Source organism: Spea bombifrons, chromosome 9 (genome assembly GCF_027358695.1).
Source record: "Spea bombifrons isolate aSpeBom1 chromosome 9, aSpeBom1.2.pri, whole genome shotgun sequence".
Lineage (NCBI taxonomy): Eukaryota > Metazoa > Chordata > Amphibia > Anura > Pelobatidae > Spea > Spea bombifrons.
The window spans coordinates 40,874,810-40,899,307 of NC_071095.1; the positions used below are offsets into that span (position 1 = coordinate 40,874,810).

The 24,498-nt window shown below is 43.6% G+C and overlaps 1 protein-coding gene across 2 annotated transcripts; it reads right to left on the reverse strand.

Moving 5' to 3' along the window:
- Nucleotides 1-1,915: 1,915 nt before the first annotated feature.
- DDHD1 (DDHD domain containing 1) lies at nt 1,916-21,765 on the reverse strand. Of its 2 annotated transcripts, XM_053475124.1 has the most exons (13): nt 20,868-21,765; nt 17,743-17,916; nt 16,161-16,262; nt 15,482-15,610; nt 14,036-14,183; nt 13,425-13,534; nt 11,341-11,447; nt 7,873-8,135; nt 7,583-7,655; nt 6,817-6,966; nt 5,687-5,930; nt 3,977-4,165; nt 1,916-2,222 (listed from the first exon to the last, which is right to left on the reverse strand). In XM_053475124.1, exons 1-13 carry the CDS (start codon nt 21,589-21,591, stop codon nt 2,038-2,040), a joined length of 2,598 nt encoding a protein of 865 aa, XP_053331099.1. In that variant the 5' UTR covers nt 21,592-21,765; the 3' UTR covers nt 1,916-2,037. The 2 variants fall into 2 exon arrangements, with proteins under 2 accessions (XP_053331099.1, XP_053331100.1); XM_053475125.1 differs by lacking the exon at nt 16,161-16,262.
- Between the last annotated feature and the right edge of the window lie 2,733 nt (nt 21,766-24,498).

Below are 24,498 nucleotides of genomic sequence, written 5' to 3' on the forward strand. Positions count from 1 at the left end.
AACGGGAAAATCTTCTTTGTCAATATTGGTTTGGAGATTGAACGACAGATCTTGAGGAGTAAAGCGTTTTCGCCTGCAGTCTCAGCAGAAGCAGATATCTGAAAATCTGGAAAACGTTTTTGTTCTTGGTGTGACGGAAGGTTGTTCTGCATCAGCTTGTCCTAATCCCTCGATTCTGGACTTCCCCCAGAAGGGCTTTGGCCGCGGGCTACAACCGGCTATAGCAGAGGTTCAGTTCTGTTAAACATTGAACTTGCTTCGCTTCAGATGTTCTGGATTTTTTTCAAACGCACTTCTCAGAATAAAACATCAATTTGGTCCTCCAGAGCCTCACTTTTGTTCCATTTGAGCCATTACAGCAGATTTATATTTATCTTCTGCCTCTGAAAACAGCCTTACCGATTGCCTCATTTCTGGAAAGAGGGTAAGTGAACTCCAGGCATTATATTATCAAGGAGCCCGTTCTGAGATGTCAGATTTTTTTTTTTTTTTTTACAGATAAAGGTGTCTTTTCGCTGCATCCAAAATTTGCTCCTAAAGTACAAACTGTTTTCCACAAAGAGCAGGAAATAGTTCTTCACACGTTTTGTCCTCCTAGAACATCAGAAGTATTGCATACCATAGAGCTTAAGAGATGTATATCGATTTAGAGAGAACTCGGGAGTGGAGGAAATCATCTAACCTGGAGATTCTGACCCTTGTTGATTCCAGAAGTGGCTAAGGACAAACTATAGCCCGACCCGTACGGCGTATTCGTCAGCTATTAAGACTTCACTCACCCAAGGCCCATTCTACCCATGCTGTGTTCCTCTCGTGGATGTAGAGATGTACGATATCTCTTGGGAAAGTCTCCACACATTTGCTGGATGCTACAGGACTGACTGTTCCTCCAAGAAGGATGCGATCTTCGGTAGAAAGGTCCTGGAACCCACTATTTCCTGTCCCTGAATTGTTTTTCTTTCCTGGCCGGTTATTTTGTTTTGATCCCTGGTATTTCTCTATCGTGTGTCACCAGGGATTGCAGGGAAACAGTTTTTCTTACAGAGGTCTTCTTTTCCCTGCTAATCCCTGGGGACACAGTCATTCCCTTCCTTCCTTTTAAATATATTTTCTGTTTAATAAACTACTTTTGGCAAGTTACTGTTTCTACCTGAGCAGGGAAAATAAGATCTTGGTAAGAAGAACACCCCCCCAGGCAGATAAGCAGAGATTCCTGACCCAGGCAACTACCGTTTGGCGATGCGCATTGCTCACTTTATGATATACATTACCAGTTAGCAACTGGATACCCCCCCTTAAAATAACTCCTATAACATTTTTTTTAGTAAATGTTTAACATATTTTAATGTGAAACCACAAAGATTTATTATTTTGTAATGAAAATATTGCGGAGAGTGTGCTAGTATCCACAGTCATTTTAGTACAAAGATACATATTTTGGGGGAAATAAACTCGGGGGGGGGGAAACAAAATGTAGAAAATATGTTCTTAGGTCAAAAAAGAAAACAGTACAAAAATTATGCTCGATACAATGGAAATTAAATAGAAATTATGAGAGCTAATTTTTAGCTATAAATACGTCAATGTTAATCTGATGCTTTCTCACTGTTTGTGTTCTGTTAAGCAATATGCCGCTCTGCAAAGCTTTCCATCAATGCAGATTTGAGTGAGGTTGCACAAATCACATCATCTTTTTTCTAGAAGTGGCAGGAATGCAGTAGGTTTTTCCCTACACACACAAATAACGTAAAGAGATGTTAACGGGATTAGACACATTCCTAAATACACACACACGCATCTAGATGCACCGGGGAGTTATTGAATGTGTTATATGACTTGCGGTGTATTCCATGTAAAATAATTTGTAACTAAAACTGTAAAAATGTTAGTTAGGGAAAAGGTAATTTTGATTAAGTTATGCTGCGCTCTAGAAACAAAACAACATTCAAACATGCATGAACCAAGACCTTCGTGCCTCAAACAGTCTGCATTTTACTAACAGGGTGAAATATCCAGTTTCTGCAACTAAAGAAAACACTAAAGTGCTTCCACGTCTTGTTTTTCTTCGTCCTCCTCTTGGCCTTCCCTATACAGAAAAGTCAGAAGGAATAACGCCACGTCCATTGAGGACCAATAAGCGGTATGTGAAGTCATGGCGGACCAGTATCGACTTTCCACAAGGCCTTCTCGCAGTTCGAAATCAATCCTGTGCTCCAACTCCACTGAAATAATAATAAAAAAATGGAATGAATTATAAGAAAAAGTTGATTTTATAGAGGGTAACAAATTGTATGGAGTGGCGAGAGATCACATTCTGACAGTGATCACCAAGGTAAACCTACAGCTGTAATAAGGTAACTTAACCTTCCAGGATCACTCAGCGGCTCAGAGTGATGAGCCTCACTGAAGCAGACAGTGCTCCAGGAGAAGTACATTGTACCTCTATGACAGTTCCTTTCTACCGCCAGCGACCGCACAGTTTTTTTCCGGGGAATATGGAAAGGACACAGCTGCTACGCTACAGAACAAGTATCAGTAGGACAGCTAGATATGCGTTTTAGTAAAACAGAAAATAAAGCAAAGCAATATTCCCTCTTGAACCAAAAAAATGACTTGCATTTCAGAAGAGCATCTTTACAAACAGACAATACTGGTTTGAGTCCAGATGTTGAGATCATTTCCTTTCCTACAGGAACAGGCCGAAAATAACAATGGGGTGATGCTGTGTGAAAGCAGTTAGCAAGCAGTTATCGGACATGGTATTAGCAGGAACGTTATATTACATGAATGGGCTTAGGGTTTTTATAAAGTAACCTAAAAGTAATACACGTTCAGGACGTAGGCCTGCATACAACAACAGAAACCACACACCGCGTCAATGTAGATTAAATTAGTCTGAAATAACACATTTTATATGAAGGTGAGCTTTCTAGAAGATATTAGTTTGATTTTTAAAAACTATGGTTGTATTCATAGATGCCGTTATGCGAACTGAAAATCAGGACATGACAAAATTACCTATAATTGATCTAATAACAGAAAGTGCTACAGACATAAATTTATTTAATTTTTTTTTTTTTGTGGAATGACTATGAAACCTTTCGATCATAATATATTTAGACGGATCCTAAATGTAATGTTTTAATGTGTTTGCCACGCATAGGAACTGTTTAGAAGACATGTAACATTATACATATGGCAGAAGTTTCTCCACTGGCCAGCATAAGGTCTCATCACCATTAAACTGTGGACAACCAGAAGAAGACTCGCAAACTGTGTGTGCAGGAGACAAATGCCATAGTAATATAGCATTCCCCAAAACCATGCACGATAAAAGGACGGTTTACTGCCCGAGAAGAAAGCACATCTAAGTACTTTTCAGCGTTAGAAATCCCCTACCCCTGAGAGAGCTTCCAGAGCCATTAAGTATATCGTAAGCAAGGAGATGACCAACACATCTCCTACACGGTAAACAGCTGGGAGGGCCGGCAAATGCACACAGAAGAGTCCGGCACAATCCCCCCACGCAAGGGAGGCCCACCTAAATTTAAAGGGACCGCTCAGCTATCATACAACATAGGATAGTGTGCCTCTAACTAGTTTTCAGAGAAAACCAATGAAATAGCCCAAGTCGAGGTTCAGATGCTGCCTAAAGTTCTTTTAACTCTTGGCGCCCTGACCCCAAACATAAAAAGGGAAACACAAGCTTGTGGCAATGGCCTAAAATCCTCAAAGCAAAGCAGCCCAGGGGCAAATGCACCCCTTGCCAGCCCTCCTCCGACCACCACCTAATATATAAAAGTAATGCCCTACAGGCGTTGTTCAAAGAAACTATTTACGAAATAAACCAATGTCCCGATACTGCTGAAAACTCCTTTAGGGGATGAAAAGCAGATATGGTGTAAAGATTTTGTGGGAAAAACCCATTACATTCTAATCAATGAAGAAATGACAAGAAATCACGTAAGAGACTAACATGTGGAGTCCAGGGAGCCCGATACGCTGTGTGGGATGGTCTGCGATCCAGTCGAGTTCTGACTTAAGACTGATTTTTTGTCTTCCCCCTCTGCGGAATCTTTTACGTCATAACCTTGAGGGGTTGCACTAGAACGTGCAAACCTCGAGAACAGCATCCCCCCGAGACCCTTTCCGATGCTTGCAGCACCTGCAAAAAAAAATGAGAGAAAAAGAAATGCTGTCACGGCTGCCGCCTAGTGGGCAAGAAACGCCTCTGAACGCTAGCAAGCCACGTTAATAACAATAGCCGTACATCACACACATGCAAACCTCCCTCAAAGGAGATCTGAAATAAAACTATTGCCCGGAGTCCTAACAAACCTTCCATTGCACGTGTTTTTATTTTTATTGTTCTGCTTTATGTTATTCAGATATTTTCCTTTCCAGATCTGACCCCGCAGTCAGGACGCGTCATGTGACGTTCCCATGATCACTCGACGAACGTTACATCAGAAACGCTTCCGTTGCTCTTTGTGCATGGTTTAGTTCACGAGCCTCTAGCAGTAGAAACCAACATCCTCGTGGTTCCTCTATAAAGCTATTTGCATCAGAGAGAGGAGCAGCCGTTTCAAACATTTGAGGCATCAGCAGAATCTGAAAATACTTACATAGGGGGACAAAATGTGTCTGAGTGTTGAAAGAAACATTGGGGGGTAATTAGGAACCCTTTTTTTTTTTTGCAAAATGTTTCACATAATTGATGACTTGGACGATATTTGTTTTTGCTACCATGGCACTAACATGCAAACCACAAGCGAATATATGCTGTCCATGCAAACATGTATTTACTTTCACTTGGGAACCTAATTCCTTGCTTGTATTTTCTCAGGTGAAAGCAGAGTCGGTCATGTTAGCATGTGCGTGTCATGGAATTACACGCTATTCTGTTTTTTATGCAAAGCAGAACCAGGTTGCTAATATGGTGTATGGCAACCCGTACTGCTGCGTGTTACCCTTCATCACCCCAAATCAGTGCAAGTAATCGATCCACTATAGGTCTGCCTCCTTAGTGGCGTTTGTGTCATGTTAGCTGGGAGCCTACTGATCTCTCCCAAGTTCTGCTGGCATTGGAATTCTGATACATTTTGCAGCAAACAGCCTGTCGGTGCACCGACCCGTTTAATATCTATATGTATGTGTGCCTCACACTTATGCATCTCTATGTATCGCACTACGCACTAAAGAGGGATTTTGCCTGCTAGCTCCTGATATCATTATGCAATATCCAGGATAAACCCCAGTGATCTTATCCTGCAGGAAGGGATGAGCTGGCCCTGCAGAATGGATGGGTAAATCAGTGAGGGGAGTTAAGAAATCTCCCGGATTATCTATAAATTACACGGGGCCAGCTGAGCCCTTCTTACAGGATAAGCTCATTGGGGTTTACCCTAGGAAATGCATAGCGATATCAGGAAGTTGAAATGTCCAACTCTCCCACAAACTCCCTCTTTAGCGAATGGACCTCAATGTCTACGTTTTCGGCAGAGTGTCGGAATTCCCAAAAATGTCTCAGAAAACTGAACACATCCTGCTGAGAGATCATCAAAATGCAGTTACAATACACAGAAATGTTCAATATATGCTCACACACACACATTTATACGTTTTACATATATTGTATCCTTAGATTGCTTAGCAGAACATGCAGTCCTATCCACGGCATGTTTACCTAATATACTTGCTTTGCCTATATTGGTTATGGACTCTCCGTAGTGTCGCCGAGGCAGAACCGGTGAAGTGCTTGGGCTTGGTATGCTTTCGGTATCGGAAATTGAGGTAGTTTCTTTGGATGGGTTGATAAAGCATGGTTTCATATGCTTGTAGGGTACAGGGTTTGTTGTGTTCCAGAAATGGATCTGGACAGGTGAAATATTGTTGTAGTGCTTCAGTATTAAGGGTTCAAGTCTATAGGCCTGTAAACGACAAAACAAACAGTGACTTTAGCATGCTTTGAAGAAACGAAGAAAGAAAGTGCATCCTAGTTCACCAATTCAAGCATTGCTAAACCTTTAAAGGTGTCCATACAGTTAGTGTATTAGTTGTAGGAACTTAATAACAAGAAACAAACTCTCATCAAATCCCACAACATCAGAAGACAGAGTTAGTAGTTAATCAGAACTTTAGGATGCAATATACAAAGATTTGAGGAGCCCCTTGGTTGTCATAATATGGGCCTGGTTGGTGATGCAAGTAACGATCCTGGATACAGAAAGGGTTTCTAAAAAAGCTGCAGTCCAGAAGTGTCAAAGAGATGATAATTCAAACAACGGTGCCTCTGCTTGCATAAAAAGGAGCGGGAGCAGCCCTCACAAACATTACGGTTCCACTCTATTACCCCAATATTATTGATAAAGAAGAATACCAAAGAAAAGCCTATAAAGGAAGAGGTTCATGAAGGACCGTGCTGCTTGTACGTCCCCTCCACTATGTTACTGTTTGCGACAAGAGAAAACATTCATTAGAAAAGAAGTACCATCAAGATCATTACAAGCCATTAGAAGCCACAGGTAACCCCCACGCCCACTTAATTTATTCTATTAAGTACTTTAAAATTCTTCCTCGGATGTTGTGCTTCAAGAAAAACTTAACGTAACTTTGGCTTTTCAGGCAGAACCCAGTTATTTTTCATTGGCTGTTGGATTTTTCAGAAAACTCGTAGTAAATGATAAAGATCTGTGGCAACTGCACAATGTCAACACATAGCTAGTAGAAGGAGAATCTTTATGGAGCCTTAAAATAATCTCTAAAAATCTAATTCAGGTTATCAGTGGAAATGGATGTAAGAAAGAGAACACTCACCACTGGATCTGCAGGATGGAAAATATTAAACAAGCGGTTACAAATAGTTTTAGGCAGAATGTGATCCTGACTTCCACTGTTTCCAGGACGGATGCCACGCAAAGCCAAGAAGACTGCGAGGGGCGATCCCACACAGAAGAAATTCTCAACCTAAAAGGAACAATAAATGGTCAGCACTTCTACATGGGATTACAAGGCCCTCTATCTAGTGATAAAGTCACAGCATAAAACTATGTTATGTTACGTTGTCAAGTAAAAGGCAGCGACAAGTCAGATGCTTGGGAACCATCTCTCTCTTCTTCAGACTTCCTGGGCCATGCCATTATAGGTCCAGATTTATCAAAAAGAATAATTAGGATATTTGATGGGGTCATCTGAGCACTTGATTTTTAAACAGATAAATGACACATTAATGATGTTGTGTTAATATAACAACCTGTTTTACTAACTGAATTATCTGTTTTTCATTTGGATAACCTGCTATGAAATAGTTGTTGCCCCAAGACAAGGAGAACATGTACCGTCTAGAAGGTGGAATGAACTATACCTGGCAGGTAAAATGGAAACTCCCTATTATAATAACTGCGGACAATGTTCTGCTCTCGTGTGGGTTAAGCTGACACAGCTTCTGAACCACAAAATGAATTTAAGGAAGCATCAAAAACCGAAGATTATAGAACAATCCAATTCTGGAAAAAGATGTACAGTAGAACATTTCATCAAACTTTCTTTTAGCTGCTGGACACAAATTAATTCAACAACCTACCTTAAATTTTAAGGCAGGGGTGTTAGACAATGTTGTCTTGAGGCCATGTAACCTGTCCTCCAGCTCCTTTAACCTACAGCGGGAGACAGATAAGACAGTTTACAATACATATGGAGCTTATATAGTAATAGTAATATATATATATATATATATATATATATATATATAGTAATAGACTGATACGTGCCAATGCGTATATTTCACAACAATCACCATCATCATGTAGGGTACAGGGTTTGTTGTATTCCAGAAACAGTGAGCACAGCGAGTATGATCATCTCAGGACCTACCGCTGTTTGGTCAGCAAAAGCTCTCGAAGAAGATGTTGCTCTTCATAACTTATCCATTGTTCCTCAGGGTCTTCATCTTCATGTTGATCCAGTTGTTCGTAGAGACGCACGGGGTTCCAGCCAGTCATGATATCGTAGGTAATGACGCAGCCCAGAGAATGGGACACAATAGAGACTTTTCCACCTCTCTCTTCAAACTCCGGATTCCGAGAGCAGAAGAGGCTGTAGAGACGATTCAACTCCAGCTGAAGGCCTTTCACCAGCTGTGGTTGGAGCAGATAACAGAACGTCACGTATCGGAAATAGACAGGAAAACCATTCCTCGCTGGCGTCATTACTTTACACACTGTTATTATACATGAGGAATATATTAAGCACCGATTTATATACCAGCCTGCAGCGAGACTCATCTAGATATTGAGAAACACTGCTCGCAGGTAAAAGTCAAAATACATTTCCAACGTCGTCAACAATTCACACAGGGATTTACAAAATATGGGTAATGACAAATTCAGACACATCGTGGCATGACGTAATTTGGACCCTGCTTGCTTTGGATCTAGATTACGTAAAGGAAATATTGTTTGACCTGAACAAAATATAATGTCTTACATTTCTCGCTTATACCGCTACTCCCTGCTTCTAAGAGTGAGCTGCTTTCTTCTTTGCGATGTAAAGGAGCCCCCCAGGGTGTTTTATTCTGTATGCGATATAAGATCTCCCGTGTGATTTACCGGCAGTGAATTCAGCGGGCAGCACAGGCTCCTTTCCTAGCCGGACATCAGACACTAAGTGACGGGACCAGAGATGATGCCAGACGTGCCATACGTGAAGCCAGGGCATTTTTCTGACAATGCCTGGCTAATGCAAGGACATTTGATGATATCTAGGGCCCAAATATTTATGCGATTGACATTGAATCTCTGAGTGGTTTTCAATCTCTGATAACTAGTTTCAAGAATAGATGGGGGGGATTCTCACATGAAACCGAAATGAATCATAAAGTTACTATTTATGAATCTTTATTGTGTGTTTTCCCGAATATAGGCCGCACCCCCCCACACTTTAAAGACTTAAAGTGGGGGGGGAAAGGGCGGCCTACATTCAGGCAAATACGGTATATAAAGATTCGGGGTTTAGCACAGGAATGCGCAGTTCGTATTGCCCGACGCCCTGGACATGCAGTTCCGGGCAGGCAGCAGGGTTAGGATACAGATCCCCCGCAGCGCTGCAGGGGACCTGCATCCTACTCTCTGATACGCTCAGACAGCCTCCCCTGCCAGCACTTTCCACGGGGGAAGTGCCGGGACGGGGGGTTGTCTAAGCGCATCGTGCAGACGTTCACTGGCTGCGGCTGTGCGCGTAAACAACCTCCGCTGCCAGCACGTCTGCTCGACGTGCTTTAACGATCCTTCACCGGAAGTTGTATACGCGTATCGCATGGAATAGATGTCCCCCGCCGGCCCCGCAAGACACCCGTAAGTCGAGGAGAGGGGGGCACATCTCAGGGGGGACACAGAGCGCCGGCAAATCTAGCGGGCAGGAGTTTGTCGTCACGGCTTCGTGGACCTGATAAAGACACAGACGTACCTATCATTTCCTCCCCAAATCAAACTTAGAGAAAGTTGGACTGACAGGAGCTGACTCCTGGTCAGTAGGTTTAGGTTAACGCATGGAACCAGTAGGAACCCAGACGGCATTAAGCAGATTGGGACAGGGTGGCAAAGGTATTAACCATAACAGCCCCTGATACTGGCCTGCAATAAAGACGGCACTTCAGAAGGTCTAATATTTCAGTGCTAAATCTTTAGCGTTAATGTGGCCCCGGGTAAGCCCCTGACGATTACTCGATCACGCGATGATCTGCAGAGAGGGTCGTCCAATTAAGACAAAGACTACGCTTTTCCCCCTTTTCAAAAAAATGTAATACAAAAAAAAAAATTTTAAGAATTAGACACGGGGCAAAAAAACACATCATTGACAATGCCCCACTCTGTAGAAACATAAAATATATATATTTTTTTATTTCTAAATATTTGTGTTATTACGTAAAAATATGCTTTTCAAACTGAAGCTCTACTATTGAATTTGTTTGGGAACGCAAAATGAGGAGGGAAAGTATGGTTGGAAGAAGACAGGAAAAACATGCTCGGCTCCCGTAGGAGTAAAACAGTCCGGGTCATTAAGGGTCTTCTCTACCCAGCGTCTCAGCGTCCCTCTCTCTACCATAGCATGCTTTAGTTTTCCCTTCCCCTACCTCAGTCTGCTTTGCTTCCCCCTCTGCGCACCTTAGTTAGACACCAGGGCCAGCGGCTACGAGCCTCTGTGGAAGGCTTAGGCCCTGGGCAAAAAATAAAAACAATAAAAAAGGTGCAAAGAGTTCTAGGCAAATAAAAATAGGTAAAAATAATGCTTTTTTGTTTTCTCTAAAAAAACACATATATATATGCACAATTAGATCTTATATAAGGCTTTTTATTTGAAATGTAAATAAAGTTCACTTATGATGTCAGAACCAACCACAATAACTAAAAATACATTTTAACACTAGACATTTGTTTCAATAAAACCAACGGAGCAGGGAAAGCTTGCCAGAGATATCTGATCAGGTGTTCTGTTAGTTGGACAGACACAATGTAGTATCTTATTGAAGAGTATCAGTATCCCCAGCAGTCTTTTGAGAGGGCCGTGTAACATATAAATTATTTAGTTAGGAATAGAGCGGAGAGCAATGTTTGGAGATTGAGCCAAAAAGAGTACATAACAGTCTTTGAAACTAGGAACCACTGAAGGTCTCAACCTCTACGGTATTTTATGGTTTCCGACTTTGGTGGAATTATCACTGTCAGCTTTTACCGAATGGAGGCCGTGACAAAAAATTGAAAATAAATAAAAAAATGGGAAGATTATTTTTATAGTGAGGAATAATCAAGAGAACCCTGAAAACAAGGGTGGTTTCTAATACATATATATTTCTTCTTTTTATATATATAAAAAAAATCTGGAACACAAGGCATAGGTTTATTATCGTATAAAAACTATGAGATATTAAAATAAAGAAAAGTGACACATACTGCTAATCCTATAGCGGAATTCAGTCCAAAACACGGGTTTAATTACTTTGCCATCCATGAGCCATAGTTCAATATATAAAGTAAAGCTGCCATTGATACAGCAAGACTGGATGAGAACCAGACACAATAAAAACGGCTCATGGTCCACATAAGGAACGTTTCTACCCAAAAACAGATATACAGAGATTTGTCAAGAAACTTACTGCCAAAATGTCACCGCACTAAATTAACTCGGGCGTTCCATTAAACACAAACATCGGTTCCATTCTGAAAAGGCATCGAACCCGTCTGCCTTAATGAGAGATATAAACTAAAGCAGGTGCAAGGCTTACTGCATTCTTTCCAACTGTGTTTTTGGCACATCACATTAATCTTCAAATGAAATCTCACTTACTTCATCTCTGTACAGAGGACTTGTATAGTACATTATGTCCATTGCACTGCTGTTCAACATGTCCCTTATACCGCGAACCTTGTCTGGAGTAATAGAATCCACAGTGTCTAGGAAAAAGACATAAAAGATAATGAACAAAAATCGGATTTACAGAGTTTCCATTTTACACCGTATAAGAACAATAATGCTAACATCTTCATCTTAAACAGATAATAGAGCTATTCATATGTTATTTTAAATTGCTCTAACATATTTGACAGTAGGGCTGCAACAACTAATCGATAAAATCGATAATAATCGATAATGAAATTCGTTGCCAACGAATTTCATTATCGATTAGTTGAATAGATTTTTATCGATTATAAAATGAGGGTTTTTTCAGAGCAAACGCTCTGAAAAATACCCCTCATTATATAATCCGTTTGAGTGACTCACAGCAGCAGCTCCTACTTACCAGTCCCTCCCTGTAATCACTGTGACAACTGGCCCCGCCCCTTCCTTCTCCCAGAAGGCCAGAACCACATGGCTGACACTCATCTAACTGTAAGTATAAAATTAATATTTGGGCTGCTGAAAGTTAGGGGAGGTGGGGGTTAATTTAGGGGCAGTTATGGTTAATGGGGTGTTTAGGGTTAATTTAGGGGCAGTTATGGTTAATGGGGTGTTTAGGGTTAATTTAGGGGCAGCTATGGTTAATGGGGTGTTTAGGGTTAATTTAGGAGCAGCTGTGGTTAATGGGGGTGTTTAGGGTTAATTTGGGGGCTGTTGTGGTTGACAGGGTCTTTAGGGTTAATTTAGGGGATGCTGTGGTTAATGGGGTGTTTAGGGTTAATTTAGGGGCAGTTATGGTTAATGGGGTGTTTTGTTTTGATGGGGTATTTAGAGTTAATTTAGGGGTAGTTATGGTTAATGGGGTGTTTAGGGTTAATTTAATGATGAGGACTGAGGGTTAATTTGATTAATTTAATAAAGTTAACTTAAGGTGCAGTTAGAGATAAAGGGGGGGGGCAAACTAAGGGGAGTCTAAATCCTGGGGGCCGTGAAGATTAACCCAGTACTTATTTATAAAAGTATGGTGTCAGTGTGCTGTGAACAGGTCTGTGACTCTATGAGGGGACTATGAGATATCGGGGGGGGGGGGGTAAAAGGCATATCTGGGGAGGACAGAGTGACATATCTGGGGGTATAAGACATATACATTATATAATGCATATGTTGGGAGGGCAGTGTGGCATGTCTGGGGAGGATGGAGTGGTGTATGAGGGTGTATAAGGCATATCTGGGGCCACAGTGGCATATCTGGGGTAGAGTGGAGTGGCATATGTGGGGAGGGCAGTGTGGCATGTCTGGGGAGGATGGAGTGGTGTATCAGGGGGTATAAGGCGTATCAGGCACAGTGGCATATGTGGGGGTGGAGTGGCATATGTGGGAGGCAGCGTTAAGTGGTATGTGTGGGAGGCAGCGTGGAGTGGTATGTGTGGGAGGCAGCATGGCAAGCCTGGGCTCAAATGTGCATAAATTGGGGGGGCTGGTTGGGAAATAAAGACAAGAAATGCATTTTATCCAAGTTTTTTTTATTCTGCAATTTGTAGTTAACATCATTTGTTTATTAAATTATTTTAAAGAAATGAAAAATTTACATTCATTTTTTTTTTATCCGATTAATCGACAAAATAAATCGGCCAACTAATCGATTATGAAAATAATCGTTAGTTGCAGCCCTATTTGACAGCATATATATTTGATGTGTGTGAGAACTGGATTACTGCGCTTGAAAAAAGAAAAAAAAAGTGCAAAAGACTGATAGAATCTTGAACAAGACACATAAGTAAAGGCAGGCATGTTATATTATATTATATTTGCATGGCACCTGTTATGTCCACAGGAGCAGCTCTGAGGATGGGAGAGCAACCACATCTACTTAAATGTTGTAAATGAAAGATATAATACCAACGATGTGGGATGTAAAAACCAGAGCTATATTAATTAAGAGAAACGTCAACTTTTTGGGATTTTTTTTTTTATACATTTTGGTTCTTTATCAAGCCCTATGCATGCTAGATACGTGTGTGAAAGAGATTTACCTCCATCTAGGGCAAGCTTCGATCTCCACTCCACAGGAAGGAACTCTACATGTTCTGTTGCAACGTTGGAAAAGTGCTTTTCTTCAATTTTTCTTGCAGTCTCTCTCATCCTGGAATATACATTAGAACCATTACACAACGTCTGACACTCCTAGCGACGCACCATGAGGTTTAATCACTAAACGGAAAAGTTTGCCGGGGAATTGCACTTCTCTCAACATCTATCCATACAGTCCAAGTACCGCAGCCAGAGTATTTACAGATGGCAGCGATTCACAGAAAGCTTGTGGTGTTTTTTTTTGCTTTTCTCTGGGTAAATTTGAAGCTTATTCTTGATCTTTTGAATGCATGTTTCATAACTATTGCCCACAGTGTCATTATAACACAATAAAAGAGAATACAGTCATTGTGCTGTTTGCAGTATCACGCTCCACAGCGTGGGCATCAAACACCCTCTACATAAATTCCAAAGACACACAAATATGACGGGGATCCCTAGTATTCCGAAGACCTACAATCTACATCTTTTGCAGAAACAGATAGAGGTGCAGCCGCTGAGGGCTACGTATCCACAGACGTGTATACACGCGCACACATATACACTGGCTTACATGGCAGTATTTTTGATGATTCTTCCTTGGTCCATTTTCTGTCCAATTCCATGCACAACAAACACAATATGAGTCGTCTCCACAGGTTTGTCTTCATAAGTAGCTTCTTCAACATAACCTCTATGAAGCCGGGTTCCGCTACTTGAAGCTACAAAATAGAAAAGTAAAACAAATGCATGTAACTTCAACCATCTTTACATCTTAATGCTTCTTGAATACTAGAAGGTTGAGCAACTAGGACAGGCTTTAAGAACAAATATAGAGCGATCTATGCCTTGGAGATATGCAGACCACCATGACTGGTGCATGGACTGATATCACTTACACATTACGGAGAAGGGGCATGTAGGGAGGTTATTAACATGTAATAGCCATCCTCAAAACTCCTTGTTGTCTTGTGACAGTGGTCCATAGAAGATGAGCGCTGAAGCAATGCTGTCTTCAACAATGGAAGAAAAATCTAAAGTGGGCCATCCAATGATGGTGATAGAGTCTGGGGTAACACTTTTTTTTTTTTTTTTTTTTTTTTAACTGTACCAGGAAAATGCCTATAACATCCTACAAAAAATATATTCTTCTAACAAAAACATTTTTGCATTGTGCTATGCTTCTCTCCACGGCAGCTACTTATCTACCGAAGAGACACAGGAGGCACGGAAAGGCAGCTTGGTCGGTTTTCTATTGTGAACTGTGTAATACTCACACCTTACCCAAGTGCGAGATGAAAGGTTCCATTTAGCATAAAATACGGCAGAAGGATTACTGGTTGATCCCTTATGGCCATTAGCTGCTAACATACAGTGGCTAAAACATATAGAATCACAAAATTGGCAAACCCATGTGAGTACAACACCTACCAGCTGGACAGAGGGTGAAAGTACAGATCTCTCCACTGTCATCATCAGCTGGTTTCTTCAACTCACATAGTAAGTTGGTGACATTCAGTTAAAGTCACTGATGTTCTAGACAGTGTTTTCTCTATAATGAAGATGTTAGCTATCTCTATAAGGAGCTGAGTGGCATTAAAGTGTGCATGCGTTGTATTGCTCCATTAGATGCTGGTCTACAGCTTGGAGAGAACATCTAATACAACGTTATGCAGAAGGATAGCCTTTTACTTCTTCCATAGGTTTTAAGTGTGACACCGCAGCTTCAAGTGTCTCATTTTCTTTCATGCCTACAATAGTCTTCAGGGAACTTGGGCAGATAACAAGACATAACGATATATCCTTGAGAAAACGTTCTGACCACAAGAGCGCTGTACAACAATGCAAGAAAGCAGCACACGCCGAACGTGCCCCCCATTTTGTATTTCTTGTACAATAGAGGATGTACGACGTACAATCGAATCAAGTTATGCCATAGATTACAAAAAAAACATTTGTGTGTTACTCCAAGTCATGCTTTTATTATCCCACAAGTAATCCCAAGACAAAAAACACCCACCTTTAGAAAAACCTAGCTTCTGAGTAACAGTCCGTGCGATCTTGGAAGTCGTTGCGTCGCTATACAGATAAACCTCTTCCACGCTGTGCCAATCCACGTGGTTGCGACTTAACTTCAAACTATGAACAGCTGGAGAAAGGAAAAAAAAAGTAAATAAAATTCAGTCATAGGAAATAATATACAGAATTTTTTAAAGAAAAATCTTAATCAAAATCAAAGCAAGCAAGTTCTATACCTCTTCAGTTTGCTGATGGGAGATACAAAATGAAAGATGTTTATTAAATAAATTTCACAGCTTTTGGGGGGCATTTGTTTGTTTACGGCACAGTACTGGAGGCAACGATCAAATGTAGAACATGAAGCCACATTTATCTCCAAGAATTCCAGGGTCGTTTGAAATAAGATACACATACACCATTACACATTCACTTTAGAACGGGCTCCTTGGGCTGTAGGACGGTAGTTTGTAAATTCCAAACAGCAGAGTAGGTTTTATAGGCTAACCCTCTACCGGTTTTATGTTAGTCGAACGGTAAACCCCGGTCTATATTGGTGTAAGAGGCTACAGCTGGCAAAGCGACTGGAAGAGCTAGACGAGTCTAGAAGTTTGTGAACTAAGGAGGAGAGCATCTAAAAGCCAATAAACTCTAGAATGAGATGAAGCCAGCGGTTACTGTACCTTCGCAACGCTTTCTTTTAGCACATGGGCCCTCTGCGCTCTCCTTATATCCACTCCATTTGAACAGGAAAGGGAGGGAGAAGGGAGGAAGTTGGTAGGTAACTAACAAAGTGAAGACAGTTACTTTAATTTGCCTCTGAACTTTCATCGTGTCTTAGAATGTAAGCAACGGGCTGGCACACACATTTATTCCATATTAAACAAGCACTAGGGGGTGACGAGCACACCGACGTTAGGGGCACACGGGATTATTCCGTTACTGTAACTCAAGCCTACATTTAAAATCATCCGGCTCTCATACTGCGATTTGGAAGAGAAATAAATCTGCTTTGATCCATGCCACAGATTGCTCATGCTGATGCCAGGGCTCAAACCAGTCAGCCAATCACAGAGCTCCTTTTTTAATCATTACCCAGAGAATAATGCAGAGAGTGGAGACGTGAAGTGTTAGTCGGAGGTTGAAGGGCTTCCTGGCAGTCAATACACTTAAGGCGCAAGTGCTGCTTGGGCTTCGAAACACAAGATCGAAAACGGAGGCGACATGAATGCAATAAACCAGAGCTATATATAACAGACATTAGACATGTACGTAATGATCATATACACAGGATGATTACTTTATGCCACATTGTGGGTTGTGTGTATCGGGCGATCTTGACGATATGGAGAGCTCTAATCATCGGGGACATACTACTGGCTGCTAAGATTTTTGGAGGGCTGTTTTTTAAACCACAATCCTTTTCTGTACATAACCCCCGAAGTGAAGGTGAGAGGTCAGACGCACACATGGATCTCTTTTGGCACAAAAGCAATCAATTTGGCTGCTGCACCGGCAGGAGTTTAGGGAGCAATGTGAATAAGGGAGGCTACATTCAGCATTGCAAGCATGAAGAATAATATAGGAGCACAAGTACCACAAACAGCTACCAACTGTTCAATTATGACATCTGGAAACTGCTCAATGTTTTCCTGATTGACAAGGTCTTTTCCTACCATTACCAGATGACTACTGGAAACTTGGTGCCAAAAGGAACCTGCAAGAGCAGATGACCTCTTCAACTCACAGGTGATCTTGTTCAGATAATCATTCAGAAACAGGTAACCAGGACACACATGGCATGCATTCTATATTAATAATAATAATAATATTATTTTAGATGGTTTCAAATCTGATCATTGTTAGCTATTCAATCCACCCGGAGGTATAATAAACCATGATCTCCATATGCTGACAGCCTCCTCAAAATGTAGAAACTTGGTAAGATAGTTAGTACATGGATGGCCACATAAATATGTAGAAAGAATTATGCTGAAAACAGCTTTCAAAATTGAACCCTTCCAAAGACCCATCAGTACCACTAGCATCGTAGCCTGATCACAAGCTACAGTGCCAACAAACGAGGGGGGGGCAGAGGGGGACAAAGATCTTCAGAAATTGAGAAATATGGCACAACCCTTCCCTTAATTTTACCTACATATTATGAAGCCAGTCTGTATGTCTTACATCTGCCCCAAATTGAAATCTGTTTTCAGAAAACATGTTTAATAAATAAAATAGAAACGGAGCTGGAAATGAACTCACCATCCTTGTGGTCGACGGGGTTTGCAATCTCCATGTCAAAATTGTCCTGCAACTGATGACCCCTAAAACAGCTCAGATGTTCTTGTTCAATCAAATTGCTTTCATCCTCCTCGAGTGGCTGCCATGTGCCATCAATGAACCACTGGCCTCGCATTACCGGGATCTTATCGTTCTCTGGAAGGATTTGCAAAAGAAGGAAACACATCAGATGTACATACAACATTTGTTTTTTTTTTCCTCCTGGTCATAAGCCGGTGGAAATTTCCAGCTGCGTTCATGTCCCTATGCTATATTTTTAGAAATCAATAAACTCAGTCTACTAGCGACAGCATCTGGACTGAAGAAAAACATAAAAAAAAAAAAACCCAAACATTTAAATACGGAATTCAGTTAAATAAAAGTAATATAGGCGAGCTAGTTATGTGTTTCTACTTTGGAAATTAATGGAAATCTACAGAACAGGCTGCTACTTCATGCTATTGTCCAGTTTAGTTTTACAGAGGCAATAATGAGAAAAGAATCGTTGGTTTAGCTGTAAGTATCTCGCTACAAAGAGATAGCGTGCGATCTGATCCAAGTGTCTTTCAGGGTCCTCCCTTCTTGTGTTCCGCTACCTAACCTGTCTCAATTAACTTCTGCCGGAAACAAGCTTAACCCACTTTGATGGAAACGCAGAGTCCTGGCATACCAGGAAAAAATGCCAGAACTGTAGATATTTGGGAAGTAGAATCACGGTAACACAAGAAACAGGAAGGAGGTGGTCACATATTTCTCATGTAAAAGCCTGACATTAGCCAAAAGATCTAAAGCTGAAGGGGATAAGGCTTAGCGAGAATAAAGCAGCTAAGGAAACGGTAACAGCAGGACACGCTCTGAAGCACCGATCTGCTGCTTCACTCAGTTTCTGCTCAGAGAAGTCAAACCATGAGATCCTGATTGTTTTGTCCGCTTAACCTTACACCCCCCACAACCCCGACAGTATCACTATGCCTGCTCCGGCTGAGATGCCAAAGGAAACAGCATTTGAACTGCGTGCTATCCAGGGGAATTATTCTTTCTATACATAAATAGAAGTGTCACTTTTTTCCCCTGGGGGAATTCTGCATAATCTCCCCATAAGCTTTTTCTCCTTCCCCCATTTCCTATAGAAATGTGCACGTGATATACTTACCGTCAGTCAGCTCCAGCGCTAGCTATGAGGGCGCGGTGCTGCCAAGTGACAGCTACTGGGGGAGGCGGTGCTGCCAAGTGACAGCTGTCGGGGGGGCAGAGCTGCCAAGTGACAGCTGCCTGGGGGGGAGAGGCGGAGCTGCCACGTGACAGCTGCCAGGGGCGTGGCGGAGCTGCCACGTGACAGCTGCCAGGGGGGGGGGGGGTAGCTGCCAAGTGACAGCTCCTGGGGCGCAGGAGTGGAGCTCCAAAAAAATTAACTGGTAACTAAATCAAACCAAACAAAAAAAAAAAAAAAAGGACAGGTTCACTGGGAGAGCAAACTGTCCCCTGCTGCTGAAAAGAGAAGTCACTTGAACAGGCAAAATATTATATAATAATATATAATAAATATTATATATACATACCGTCAGTCAGCTCCAGCGCTAGCTATGAGGGGGCGGTGCTGGCAAGTGACAGCTGCTGGGGGAGGCGGAGCTGCCAAGTGACAGCTGCCTGGGAGGGGCGGAGCCGCCAAGTGACAGCTGCCTGGGAGGGGCGGAGCTGCCAAGTGACAGCTGCCTGGGAGGGGCGGAGCTGCCAAGTGACAGCTGCCTGGGAGGGGCGGAGCTGCCAAGTGACAGCTGCCTGGGGGGGCGGAGCTGTCAAGTGACAGCTGCCTGGGGGGCGGAGCTGCCAAGTGACAGCTGCCTGGGGGGGCGGAGCTGCCAAGTGGCAGCTGCCTGGGGGGGCGGAGCTGCCAAGTGGCAGCTGCCTGGGGGGGCGGAGCTGCCAAGTGGCAGCTGCCTGGGGGGGCGGAGCTGCCAAGCTGCCCAGGGGGGCGGAGATGCCAAGCTGCCCAGGGGGGGGAGAGGCGGAGCTGCCAAGTGACAGCTGCCTGGGGGGAGAGGCGGAGCTGCCAAGTGACAGCTGCATGGGGGAGAGGCGGAGCTGCCAAGTGACAGCTGCCTGGGGGGAGAGGCGGCACTGCCAAGTGACAGCTGCCTGGGGGGGAGAGGCGGAGCTGCCAAGTGACAGCTGCCTGGGGGGGAGAGGCGGAGCTGCCAAGTGACAGCTGCCTGGGGGGGAGAGGCGGAGCTGCCAAGTGACAGCTGCCAGTGGGGGAGGCGGAGCTGCCACGTGACAGCTGCCAGGGTGGGGGAGGCGGAGCTGCCACGTGACAGCTGCCAGGGGGGGGAGGCGGAGCTGCCACGTGACAGCTGCCAGGGGGGGGGAGGCGGAGCTGCCACGTGACAGCTGCCAGGGGGGGGAGGCGGAGCTGCCACGTGACAGCTGCCAGGGGGGGGAGGCGGAGCTGCCACGTGACAGCTGCCAGGGGGGGAGGCGGAGCTGCCACGTGACAGCTGCCAGGGGTAGCTGCCAAGTGACAGCTCCTGGGTCGCAGGGGTGGAGCTCCAAAAAAATTAACTGGTAACTAAATCAAACCAAAAAAAAAATGGACAGGTTCACTGGGAGAACAAACTGTCCCCTGCTGCTGAAAAGAGAAGTCACTTGAACAGGAAAAATATTATTTGGCGCTGAGTCACGGACACATCAATGAACGCGACAAGAAATATAAAACCACTAATGACCGTGAGCAATATTTCTGCCCAAAACCTTTCCAACAACAACTACCCAACTGTGCCGTACTGTATATTCCACACAAGCCACAGAAAAGCTCTCCATGCAAGGAGGTCTCAACATCTGATGTCACTGGTGGAAGGCGATGGGTGTCTCGGTGAGATGACACCAGACGGATAAGATAGGGCCAGCATGCATTAATCACAGGTGTCCATCTGAGGAGGGGAGGCACTGGACATTAAGTGGGGACTTAATAATAAATCACTTAAGGCCATTTATTGGGACATTTGGGGGTCCTATTAGTCTCAGCAGCAGGAGAGGGGGTGACTGTCATTGGAGTGTCACCTGGCCCAGTGAGGGCCCCTGAAATGACCCATTGAGTAAACGTGACTTACGGTTCCAGTACACGGGGTAACACTCCCCCTCGGTCACATCCACCTCGTACAGCCCACTGCGGACACACACCGGCTCGATCTTCACTACATCCCCGATAGCCACCACATCCAGCTCGGCGCCGTCCTCCTGGGGCACCTCTTGGCTGTCCCCGTCCTCGCCCTGGGGCCCCGGGTCCCCCTCGGAGGCGCTGAGCTCCCACAGCTTGCGATAGGCCAGCTCGATGCGCAGTGAGTCGTATCCGATGAATGGCTTCCAGGTCTTCTTGTCCTCTTTGTAAAACCAACGGACCTCCTCCGGACCAAGCTCCGTCACGATGTCGTAGCGGTGCCGGGAGCCGCTGGAGCGGGTCCGCTTCCTCTCCGGGATCAGCATCCCGCTGCTGCCTCCTTCGAACTCACCATCCTCGCCCTCGGAAGGGGAGCCAGCCAGGCCGGGGTCGGACGGAAAGTCATAGGCCTGACCGCTGAGATGCAGCTCAAGGCCCAGGTGCTTCTTGCCAGGCGGGGACATGGGCGCAAGGCTACAGGGTGGCGAGGGGCGGCGGGGATGGCGGCGGTAGCTATGGCGGCGGTAGGGATGGTGGTCCTCTCCGAGTCCACCTCGGATACCTTCTCCTGGCTCGCCGTCTTCTTCGTCCTCTTCTCCGCAGTAACCACCGGGCTCCCAGTCGCTCTGTCCGTTCTTCTCAGGGGTGAGGGGTGACCGGCACTCCGAATGATTCATGCCGTTGCCGGCGGAGGCTGGAAGGAGCAGTAACGATGGCAGCAGTGGCCTTTCCCGTTATGCATGTAGGTAAGCGCCCGCGGGGCTCCGTTCCCCTGACGTAGAAAGGTAAAGGTCTAAGCAGCCGAGCGAACAGGACACACCGGCTCCCGTGCACGCGCCTTAGGAGCTCCTTGCGGCACTGGTTCGCGCCGATCACGTGGTCCTTGGAGCGTGACAGTCGAGTCACATGACCACCCTACGCAGCTCAGCCCCGGACTCTTCAGTAAACAGGCCGGTGGGTGTATCGTGAATTGCCGTGTGTATCGCGATTACATGCATTTACATAGCGCTGTCACAAGACGGGACTGTGAAAATGTTTAACAAATTAACAGTAACGTTAACACACATTATACTGCTACCGACGGCCGCTCTTGTGAGCTTTCAATCTATTAGACAGACTGCTACAGAATGAAGAGAGGGCCTGCTCTAGTCAGCTAACACTCTATCAGACTGCTACAGAATGAAGAGAGGGCCTGCTCTAGTCAGCTAACACTCTATCAGACTGCTACAGAATGAAGAGAGGGCCTGCTCTAGTCAGCTAACACTCTATTAGACTGCTACAGAATGAAGAGAGGGCCTGCTCTAGTCTGCTTACACTCTATTAGACTGCTTTTTTTTTAATAAAAAAAATGCTGCTGTGGACTACTCTTCCAATGATACTCAGGATTATGGTGGACACCTGGCTGGCTGAGAATCATATGAATTGTAGTTAACAGCTAGCATCTGCAGCGTTACTGTTGACTGCACTAACCATGATGCTCAGCCAGCATCATGGAAGCAGTATGTCTGGCTGAGCCTAATGTGAACTGCAGTTAACAGCAGATGATATGACAGATGTTAGTTGTGAATTTAAACTCCCACATCTGGCTGACTGAAGAAGCCCGATTGGGTGAAACGCTTTTGCGTGTTGGATTGCGTGTTGGATCGTCATCACACTAAATCTGAAAGTCGTTCGCCTTGGAAAGGAACGGAGAGACTCAGACGCGCTACAGATTGTTTTTTTAAATGTAAGCATGCTACACTTTTTTTAAATATTAAATATACATTTATACCTCACCTCCCTGCCTTTCTATTTTCGTACTGATTCGACTCGTGCTCCTGCTGTGTGGACGGTATAAATACTCGAAGAAGGGATTCGGAGAGGGCGTCCTGAAACAACTTGTTCGGCGGGAACGGAGCTGGAATTCCTTTGTTATATACTTCAACAAGTCAGAGCAAACTTATTGCTCATCTCCATGTGAGTGAAACATCATATAGAGGATACACTTGATTCACATATATTTGCGGAAAGCACTATGATTTTTTGTTTCTTTTTTGTTTCCATATATTGATACATGATTTTGACACAACGAATGGAGACTGGAAAATCAATATAAGTATTGTTTTTCGTTTATTTATATTGCACATTATATTGATGTAATAAGTAATTTACTGTCACTTTTACAATTATAGGCGCAACACTTTATTATATTTTGTTTATTACTATAGGTATTTTGGGGTTATCCTATTAGTGTCTGCAGCATTATTTATATTCACTTATATATATATCTATAATTTTCTATATATATTTTTTTATATTTAAAAATATTTTTTTTAATATATAATTATTTAATTATACAAATATTTAGCGCCTGATCACTATTATTATTATCAATATGAACAATAAACTTCTACTTATTACCCTATAAATTAAGGAGGGCACATTGGTCTCTGGATGATGAGGCATTTTAGGAGGCTTGTTTGAAGAGAAGCTCCAGTAGTTAGAGTTTTCCTGTAAGGAGAGACCAGCAGTGAGGCCGCCTACATCTTGCCTTTTGGGTGGGATCAATTTGCTGCTGCCTGAGTGCCAAGCCTGGGGGCAGTTACTGAAAGAGTTAATTACTGATCTACTACATCAGCAAAGCACTTTCTTCTTATATCTGCCAATTCAGCCCCGGGGTTTTCCCCGCATGAGGCACGTTGTCTCCAATCCCAATGATGCAAAACCAATCCGTTGAAGCATGTTCCTGACGGCGTTCAGCCGGTGCATCTGTTACCCGTGAACTGTCCTTGGTGCTGACCGTACAGGTGAACCTGCAAACACAGCCGTAACTGCTTCCCTGGCATTAATCCCCAAATGGTTTTACGATTCTCTTGGAGCAATGATGGATTTGTCCCTCGATTAGATCAGACAAAGTCAGAGAGATCTCCACGTGCCCTGATCGTATAATGTTTCTAATTCTAATCCTACGGTGGATTCAATCGGATTTAACAATTCTGTTTTTAGAATGCAAAATGTACATTCTTAGGATTATTCACAGAATGGAGGTAACTCTGTGTTACATCTTAGTAACCCCCTCCTGGTTGACTTAAGTTATGGTAGCTTTATAACCAAGCGGAACTCCCTCATTATGCATCATCAATAGTACCTGCTTTCGCTAATTAGGAGAGAGATCTGCTAAAAAGTTTGTATTTGCCGTGTGTGATCTTTGCTAAACTGTGGAAGGGGGGCTCTTATTGCCAGAGAAGATATATGTCTTCCCTACAGCTTCTTCCCTGCCATATTGCTTGTTTATGAAGGAAGCAGCGAAAGCAACATTGGTGGGAGTGGCATCCAAGTGGGAAAATTAAGGGGCTCCCACCAGGCGACTACTTAAGATGCACAATAAATACTTTTGCGCATCTAGTCAGAGTTCCCCCTGGTGATTGATTTGGGCCGTGAACTTGTATGATGGGAACATAGATGTTCGGAACCACACTTCTGGTTTAGCTGGGTGAGCCTCTTAACGGTACATTCCAGCTGTCATATGCACTTTAATGCATACCGTAGCTGAGAGGTTCCTCTAAATTTATTTTGTGTCCCTTTTTGCCAATGCATGGGGAGGA